Genomic DNA, 9,480 nt, shown 5'->3' on the forward strand with positions numbered 1-9,480 from the left:
ATTAAATTAGACTAGGCTCTTGCAAGAATGAATGCACTGCCATACAGGACCACCCAGGTCCCTAAAAATGAGGTGAAACCTGAAGGAATGGCATGTTATCTGAAATGATTCTGGTGAGAGTAAGTATTGCTTAGGTACAGCAGATGTGATGCTGTCTCATGTGTTGGAAAGCTTTCCTTGGGAGGCCTGCTGTGGCTGGAAACCATTCCAAGAGCTAGTCTGGGGTAAGAACTGGAGAGGGCTCGAAGTGATGGAGGGTCAGAGAAGTTTTGGTGGCTGGAGGTGAGGGTAACGGTGAGTCCAAACCCCACTACCTGTCCTTGTGTTCTCTGTGGGGCACCCATCCCGCATGGTGAGGTGAGAGTAGCCCATTTGTGTTGGTGTTGTCTTGACAGCCATTGGCTTTCCAGCTATGGCTGAAGTTTAGGGCTAATGTGGATGCATCCCCACATCCCCTGGAGTCACATGGCCATCACCTGAGACTCCATCAGACAGAGGTGTTTGCTTGCAAATAAAAATAACAGCAAACCCCCAGGGCTCTCTCACTACTCCTTGCACAGAAAAGGTGCTCTGCAACATGGTGGACCTCTGAGGTCCAGACCTGCCCAGGTGAGTTTCCTGCACTGTCTGTAGCCTCCGTACCTCCTGCAGTTGCATCATCTGATGGGAAGATCTGAACAGGTAGCCCTGGGTGTGGGGGCAATTCTCTGTGCATGGCCCAAAACTTTGGTGGCAGGAAATGCTGTCTCCATCGCTTTGCCTTTGTCCCGGCTTGGAGGGAGGCTCCCTGGGAGTGTGGGTGAGGTTTGGAGATGGGCAGCACAAGCTGAGGATGCTGGCTGAGATCTTGCCCTTTGCTCCTTTTTCCCAGCTCCACAGCAAGCATTTCCTAATAGCGCAAGCGAAAGGATGCAGGACCAAGTGAAACAAATAATGGGGAGGGCTGGCAAAGGCCTGGCGTGCGCTGAGCATCGTGGCTACTGCTTGCGAAAGATCAGAGTCTGGAGCACATTAAACAACAACAACAACAACAAGAAAGGGAGCTGCGGCAGCAGGCTGCTTAGTCATTCATCTCTCCAGCTCCGGGTCCAGAAATGTCCACCTCTCCAAAGAGCCTGTTTTCTTCTCCAACCAGTCCACATAGTTGGAGACTTTCGTGTACACGCCGTATACCTGCTTGCTGCCACACTCCTCCGGACCACCCCATGAGACCAACCCTTGGGCCACCCACCTCCGGGTTGCCGGGTCCTGAATGACAAAGGCTCCCCCACTGTCTCCCAGGCAAGTGTCCTTCCCACCTTCATAGTATCCAGCGCAGAACATATTCTCGGTCACGCTGTAGTTCCCTGACCGCGACTCGTAGCTGTTCTTGCACTCTGCATGCAACACCACTGGCAGTTTGACATACTGCAGGATGTCAGACAGTGTCCTCATGCCCGAGCTGATGATCTCGTCCACTGTGATGTTGGGGTTGGAGATACCCCAACCAGCCACCAGCCCCAGTGTGTTGGGGTGAGGCCCCTCCAGCTCATGCTCAAACTGGGGCAGGCAGACAGGCATGACGTAGTTCCCCATGGTCACCTTCTCCTTCAGCTTGACCAGAGCAATGTCATGGTTGTAGTTCTGGATGTCAAACTCCTCATGGAGGATGATTCTCTCCACTGTACGATTGATGGCCTCCATCTTGTTCCTCACATCGTGAAGGGCCAGGTAGACAGTGACGTGCTCCTTTGAGACAGGGATGACAGTCTTGTCTCTCCTCTGGGAGCGGAGTACGTGAGCGGCCGTAAGCACCCAGGAGTCTGAGAGCAGGGCCCCGCTGCCAAACCATTTGTCATTGGGGACCCGGGACATGTCCTCCACCACAATCAGGGCCTGCCAGGGGAAGAAGCCGGGCTCTGCATTTCGACCTCCAATGATGCGTTTAATGATCCCAGGCAGTGGACGAGCCGGCCGGCCACACACTGGGGACAAAAAAGGACCGGACAGTTACTCGCAGCGTTTATTTAGGGAACAAATGGAAAGGGATGTCCCTGTAGATTATGCCACATGGCTGCTTATCTTCAAACCAAACACTCCCTTGGGTTTTTTTGTTTTGTTTTTTTTTTTTTTTTACATAGAGGGCAACTCTTTTCCTTTTCTCAGTGGATAGAACCCATCCTATCTGACATCTCTACCTTCTCCTGGCAGAGTGTTCTTCAGAGCTTGGAGTGGGCTGAGTACTACACCTCATCCCCTACACTAACAGGTCTTTGAAGGTATGTCTGGGGAAGGATTACATCTGTCCTTCTTAAGGGTTTTGCTTCCTAAAGGTAGCCCCGGATCCTTTCATGTCTTTCTTGCCTGGTGGAACTATTTCTGGTGGCAGCAGTTTGTCCAGTTTGTCCTCCTGGAAAAGGGGCATTTTTTGTCTGCCACGAGGATGGTGAGGTGACCTTGTTCAGCCCTTGTGAAGCCAGTCACAAAGAGATCAGTCTGAAGCCTGCAGGGGTTGTTCAGTTTCTTCTGTGAAGCAGGAGACACCCTGTATTTCTCTAAGCCTGAGGGTTAAACATGACACCAGGACACCTCAGTGCTAACACTGCCCCTGTCACCAGCCTGACTTTGAGCTCTTCCCCTCTCTCTCCTGTTTGAGCTATTTCAGCAATACTTTGGGAGCATAAAATGTATTTCTTTGCTCACAGCCCAAGGACAGCAGTGTCCAGCTCTCCAAGAGCTAAAATTAGCCATACCAAGCCCTCTGGATGTCCCATGCTTTCTGTGGCTGTGGACAATAAGAAGTAGATTAGAGAAATATCTTGTCTATGGGTCAGTAGAACCTGTTGGTTTCCAGGGTTTGGATCCTCTTTCCCCAGGTCTCACGGAAACCCCAGACCTGGCACCCACTCCCCCATGACACGCTGGGATACCCAAGGGAGGATCCCAGGTAGGTACCAGAAGGTACCACTAGACCTTTAGCATAATCAACCTGCGATGATGAATGCACGTTGCTCAGCACCATCCACCATTGCACCTTTGGGGCCTGCGATACCTTCACAGGGGAGCAGATGGTCCAAACTCCCCTTGCATCTCCCCAGCATACATGCACCCTGGAGTGTTGCTGTGTGGCTCCAGTGGTTATGGCACCTTGCCCAGAACAGACCATTCTTCTGTTGGCAATGAGACAGGACTGAAAGCAACGAAAGATCCTAGACCCCATGCTGGACCAGGGAAGGAGGCATCTTCAGAGCTGGGAGCTGCCTGATGCTGGTGTCCGAGGTCCGTGGAAGACCATCCTGGGTTTGCCCATGGGTAGTCAAGGCCCAGTGAGTCTCAAAAGTTTGCTCCAAAAACATACCCTCCCAGCTGCCTTCTTCTTCCTCACCTTTGCTATAGGCTGTGAAAGGAGGATGTGAACGGTCTTGTCTCTGTCACAAAGGGACATGGAGAGCCTTTGATGAAAAGGCTGGGCTTGTGCCAAAGTCCCATGTGCTGGACCTCTACTCCAGAGAGGCTGGAGGAATTGCCCTGCATATAACAAGCTCAGCTGATGTAAAGAGTGAGTTGTTGCCCTCTGGGCAGGAATATGGGCAGTCAGAATGGTGTATAGCACGCTATGGATCCATGGAGGCTTTCATCCAGGGTTAGCTATCCCAAAGCTGTAACAGATCTTCTGACACTCAAGTCAGGCGTGGATTCAGCAAAACATGAGCTAGAGTGGGACTTCAAGCACTCTGAGTAGTATCAAAGCTCAGTCTTGATCTACATCTATGTGGTCTGTGCTCCAGATGGGGACCATGGTGCTATCAGGTTCCTTAGGGAAGGGCAAATGGGGGGAACCCTCTGGTACCCTGAAGACCTGTCAGATGTTATGATTTCTGCAAAGCCTGGATTACAGTAAAACAGGGCTGTGACTTAAAGGATTGTTGTATGGTTGAACTGGTAGGTGGGACAAGGAGACAGCTTGAGGGTCAGCCCACACTTTGCAGTTCCTCACTTTGCAGTTCAGTTTCTAGAGTGATTTGGCTTCAGAAACAGAAAGGCCAAATGAGTAATTTCAGCCTCATCATGCCCCATGAGCTTGCTCAGCCCTTCCCAGTTCATTCAGCCACTTGCCTGACTCCTATTCACTGTGCCAAGAAACCCAGGGGAATGCTGGTGGGAGGACTGGAGCCTGACATCAGCCCAGCCTCACCCCTTGTTTCTGAGACCCATCACGAGGTCTGTGGTCTCATGGCCATGGCATTTGCCCTCCCAGAGGAGCTGTGGTTGGAGAAGGCTTGGCCGTGGGATGTTGCCTAGCACCATGGGCTTTACTTCTGCATCTCCAGTCCTCACCACAATTCTGGCAACCAAACCAGCACCCCTCCGCTCAGCCCAACAGAGATCTTTTCTCAACAGACCCAGAATTAATGTCTGAAGAACCCTGACGTGCTGCCTAGTTTGCCTCCAAGAGCTTTATCCAGGTGCTGTGACACAGCGGAGGGAGGTGCTGTGAGAAAGAGGAGGGACTCAGGATACTGAAGGTCACTCTGAGAGGGTTTGACAAGGTGCCCCTGGGAACTTCAACCTTGGGGCATGGTTGGTGGCAGTGGGGCTTGGTCATGTCTGTGGCAGCTTGGGGGTGTGGATGTCTCTGGGAGGTTGTGGGACCCTATTTGGGCTTGCCCTTCTACAGCTGGAAGAGTCTCAAGTTACAACAGCTCAGGTGCTGATCTCATCCCTCCCACTCTGCAAGGGGAACCCACATCCCCTGTGGAAAGTGCCAGGACTCTGCTCTGATGCCTCCTGGGCTGCAAGGGAGGATGCAAAGCCTCACAGAAAGAGGGTCTGACCCCCTAGGTCCATGGGATCAGAGTTGAGAGTCAGCCTTACAACCCGGGCAGGAGGACCAGGAGCTGCTAACATGGATCGTTGCAGCTGGCATCTGCTGCTAGGCAAATTGTGACTCCAGCAGGAAGGGAGCATGGTGAGTGTCTCTGTGTGTGCTCCACTCCCCTGCCTTCCCAGTGCTGTAAGGAACAGAAAACATGCTCAGGCAAGTCATTCCTGCGCCCCAGCCCAGCCCAGCTGCTCTGCTGCACTGAAGATGACGGCTGTCCCAGGGAGATGGTTTTAGAAGAAGTGCATCCAGCCAAATATTTATTCTATTAAATTATATATAAAAAATGCTGACCAGGCTGCAAATGCTCCCACTAATGGCAGAGGCAGGAGCCAAGTGGCCTGGAAGAGCAGTATCTATTGATGGGGAGGTGGTATGAGACACCGTGGAAGATCTGAAGAGCAGCTGGCCAGCTGCTGCCTGCAGATCCCGATCTCAAGACAGTGTCATACTCTCTCTGGGATTTTCCATTTTCCTGAAGTCTCTCTGACTTCTGTCACTAATCAGGAGGCCTGGAAATGGCCCATGAAAGCAGCTATGGCCCCAAAACTTGTCCCTGTATGCTCCCAGCTCAAATTAGTTCAGGCTGAAACATCAAGGAGAGATGCAAGGAGAAGCCGCTGCAACAAGAGCAGCCACAGCCCTGGTCTTGGAGCTCTGCGGGACACAGGAAATCTCAGGGAATCTCTCCTCTGGCCTTGCAGTCATCAGCATGGCTGGAGAGCAGATACCCTCCATGGGGCTGAGCCAGCTCCCGAACCCCAGTGTGGTTGCAGCTGTAGCTGCTGCACAGCAGCCAGATGCCTGCATCTCTCTGGAGAGCTGTCCCTGCACATCTGACCACAACCTGCAGTGGGGACTGCCACCAGCAACCGGGGACTACCACCAGCACCATGCCTGGCAGCCAGACCTGGCCCCTTGCTTGGCTGCAGTCAGCCAACGTCCCAGAGACTTTGGTTTAAATCTGAGTGGGCACCTGGCCTGGAAACTTGCTGGCTGCAAACATTTCTGCCACTGCTCAAAGGCCTGGGACTTTTCCTTCCCTGTGAAGCAGCTGTGTTTTTCTGCAAGGCTTGGAGAGGTGCTAATTGCTCCTGCATGTGGACGCACTGCTAATGGGAGCTCACAGCCAGTGGCGCTGGGCAGGTAATGCTCTGCCTTTGGCTGGAGCCGCCTCTGGTGATGCTGGGGCTGAATCTGGCCAGTGGGCTCTGCTCTGCGGCTGCTGGTTTCCTTGTCTGCTGGGGCAGGGATCTTGGGGAGTCCTGACATCCACGATAGCTCACTGCTGCCCTATGCTGTTAGGCAGACGTGCCTTCATCACTGCTGTCCACTGCACGCTGCCTGCCTGGGCCAGCTGGGATAGCAGGAGGCCTCTGTCCACATCACCCTCCTGGCCGTATATTGCAGCAGTTGGATACGTATAGCTAAGGCATGTGGCATTGTCGCCAGGGAGCAGGGGCCCTGCCTAGGGAAGCAGCAGATCAGGTCAGGCGTGGAGTCATCCCCACAGCCAGCACGCCCCAGGTCTGCACCCCTTGCCATGGGAACTGGCCACTCCAGCTCTAGTACCTGGTCGGCAAGATGGCAGCTTGGTTCCCAGCTCCTCGCTCCTCCATACCCCCGATGCGTCACACGTGTAGGTGGCTGGAAGAGAGCAAAGTATTAGCTGGGCTGTGGCCCTGGCATGAGAGGCTGTCTTCTGCAGCGAGATGTTGCCCAGCTGTTGGGACCCTTTGAGCCCTCTTCCAGAGCTGGAGGTGACCTCCCTTTTATGCTCTCTGTGTTCCATTCTGTGAGGCACCCTTGCAGCTGTGCCCCCATGCAGGAGGCATGCCAGCATCCTCGGTTTCGTTACCCTGAGCTGTCTGGAGGGCTGTGCTGAACCCTCAGCCCCTGCTGGCAGCTGCTATTCCATTAATGCTGTCAGTGCCTGTTCTGATAATGCATGTGGAATGCCGGGACCAGATGCAGGGAGCCAGTGGGTGTGCAGGGGGATATGAGCAGGGAGACAGGAATTTGAGGAAATCCTTTGGATTTGCTTGCTGAGGGAGGAGGAAGAAGAAGGGCACACCTTTCTGCTGCCCAGAGCTGGGTCTGAAGGGCGCAGAGACCTGTGATGCTTGGCCAAACACCTTGTGGTATCTCTGTGGTCATGAACCAAGGGGATAAGGGGAGACTCAGCCTGCCATGATCTCATTGCTATCTGCTCAGCTTTGGTTACGCTGGAGATTTGGCACTGGGAGGGGAAGCCTTAAGGAGCTCTTTCTGAGGCTGTGGGACCTGACGCTCTCTCCAGCAGCAGCTCCTTCCACAAGGACACAGAAAATGTCATATGCTGCAGGGAGCAGATAGGAGAGTGTAGAACAACCACACTGCTCTGCCAAAGCTGTGAAATGCCAGCAAAGCACCAGGCAGTACTAACTCCATCCTACCTCACTGCAGAGCAGGATGCGTCCTGTCTGGCAAGTGCAGATGCAGACTACGATGTGTGTAGGCTACATCTGCAGCCTGCTGCTTGCAGAGAATCCTAGAGGGCCCATCCCAAGCTCCCCCCACTCGTAAACACGCATACACATGGCCACATGCCCACCCGCACTGTGTCATGGGGACACAGCCTGGCCCCACTGCTCACCGGTGCTGTTGGGGGCCATGTGGTAGTAGGGGTGCTGGCAGTGGTACTGGATGGCTGCTCGGTAGGTGGTCAAGTTGTTCCTGGAGGAGAAGGTGACAAAGCCATGCTCCAGCTCCAGTGGCTCTTTGCAGTCAGCAACTGAAAGCCAACACAAAAGGGGGGTTGAGGCCGGGCTGTTTCTTGGCATGTCCAGCCAGTGGGCATGTAATGATGGGCTGTGGCATGTGACCATGGTCCTATGGGCCCATTATAGTCCTGCATCCCCTTTCTCTAGGGTGCTGCAGGGTGCACAGCCTGCCATGGTGTCACATGGCAGCAGGAGACTGTCCCCAGGCAGAGCAGCGTGGTCCTATGTAACCTCACCACAGTCACCCGGCAAAGACAGGACACGCAGGCAGAACTGCTGAACACCGGCAGCTCGGTTCACCCACAGGCTCTATGGCCAACACCACTCATGCTGGTGGAGACCGCAGTCCTGGGAGCCCGTCCTGTGCACTTCTTTTAGTGCAAGATCTCTCTGCTATACCTTTGCGAGGGGAAGGAACCTGCTCTGGCAGAGGAGATCTGTTGAGGGATGGTCCCAGAGTATGTCTTTGTGTCCCTAAGGAGCGGGCATGGAAAAGCAGGCACTAGCCTGTGCCATGCAGCAGGGCAGCTCCTCTAAGCACAAGGCTTTGCTGGGAGCATGGTCCTATCCCTCCTGCTCTGCGTCCAGCACATCAGACAGTGCTGATAAACATTCACAGATCAGGCTGACCAACCCTGTCCTGGCTGTCCTGTGACAGCAGATGAGGGACATGGAGACCGTGGCTTGCCTGGTCTGCAGGCAGGGGGAAGACCAGCAGATATGGGTGAGATTCCACCTGCTCCATCCCCCAGGACATGGGCAGGTTTGGCTGTGCTTCACCCATCCCTGGGCTCAGAGTCTGGTGGAGAGAGAAGGATTTTCACGGTGCAGTTGCCCTTTCCTATGGCCTGTCCATGGTCCCCTTTCTCTTCCACATTCCTCACAGTCCCCTGCCCAGCCTCTCCTTCCCAGCGCGACCCCTGGATTGGGTTTGTGCCACCCGCCCCAGGAAGGATCCAAGGTGGTTCATCCACCAAAGCCAGGAATCACTCCGTGAGAGCTGTGGCTCCTCACTCGCCATGTGGGCATTTCACAGCACACTTGGGTAATGCTGGGCAGCCCCCCCTGCTCTCCTGTCCTGGGGGATCTGCCCAGGAGAAGGGAGGAACTAGAGTCTGATCTTGCTGGGAAATGCAGTGTTGCGGAGCTGGGTTCTGCCACTTTTAAGATGAGGGTTTGAGTAGGGGATGAGCAACTTTGCAGAAAGCAGATGCTGTGGACCTGGGATGACGTGAGATTTGTAGGTCTTTATGTGCTCCAGAACAGGAAGAGGTCAAGGCCAGGAGCCCTAACTCCTCATGCAGTGACCCAGGCTAATGAAGAGACAATTCACTAGAAGCAGCAGCTGTCACCAGGGACATGTACTGATGCTCAGGGTTAACCACCTGCTTGGCTGAAAAAAGTCTGGTTTATGGCAAAACGCCGCAGCTCACTGTTCACCAGAGTCCCCTCCACCTGCCTTGTAGGGACAGCAGGAGATGGGATGGGTCTGTGAGTGCAGGCTGTGCCACCAGTGCCTTGCAGAGGGGCACAGGAGGGGACACAGACCCCTCTCACCAGCCCTGGGGGTCCCTGGCTGGCCGGAGTTTTCCTGCTGTCTTCCCACAGAGCTTGGGTGCACCCTGCTCCTGCACCACAGTGCCAGCAACTGTGGGACTTTACAAGGTGCTGGGGGATGCTGGGGCTTGCAGAAAGGAGGGAATGGATGTTGGGGGATGAATATGGCTTGCACATCTGCTCTGGGGTTGTTTATAGCTGCAGATCAGCATCCACTGGCCTGCACAGCCCATCCTGTCCCTGGGGCAGGCCTGATGCCCAGAGAACGGGCTCTCGCCCAGAGGTGTTACCTCACCAGTG

At 54.3% G+C, this 9,480-nt stretch overlaps 1 protein-coding gene across 1 annotated transcript in view; it reads right to left on the reverse strand.

Annotated features, from left to right (window-relative positions):
- Nucleotides 1-1,068: 1,068 nt before the first annotated feature.
- The window catches only part of MASP1 (mannan-binding lectin serine peptidase 1 (C4/C2 activating component of Ra-reactive factor)), a 25,836-nt gene continuing 17,424 nt past the window's right edge, over nucleotides 1,069-9,480 (reverse strand). Inside the window, exons 9-11 of the mRNA XM_010131071.1 lie at nucleotides 7,497-7,634; nucleotides 6,434-6,508; nucleotides 1,069-1,964 (exon numbers count right to left, since the gene is read on the reverse strand). Of these exons, the coding sequence (XP_010129373.1) occupies nucleotides 1,069-1,964; nucleotides 6,434-6,508; nucleotides 7,497-7,634 (1,109 nt within the window). The remainder of the gene's footprint in view (nucleotides 1,965-6,433; nucleotides 6,509-7,496; nucleotides 7,635-9,480) is intronic.

Source organism: Buceros rhinoceros, unplaced genomic scaffold (genome assembly GCF_000710305.1).
Source record: "Buceros rhinoceros silvestris isolate BGI_N320 unplaced genomic scaffold, ASM71030v1 scaffold2312, whole genome shotgun sequence".
Classification (NCBI taxonomy): domain Eukaryota; kingdom Metazoa; phylum Chordata; class Aves; order Bucerotiformes; family Bucerotidae; genus Buceros; species Buceros rhinoceros.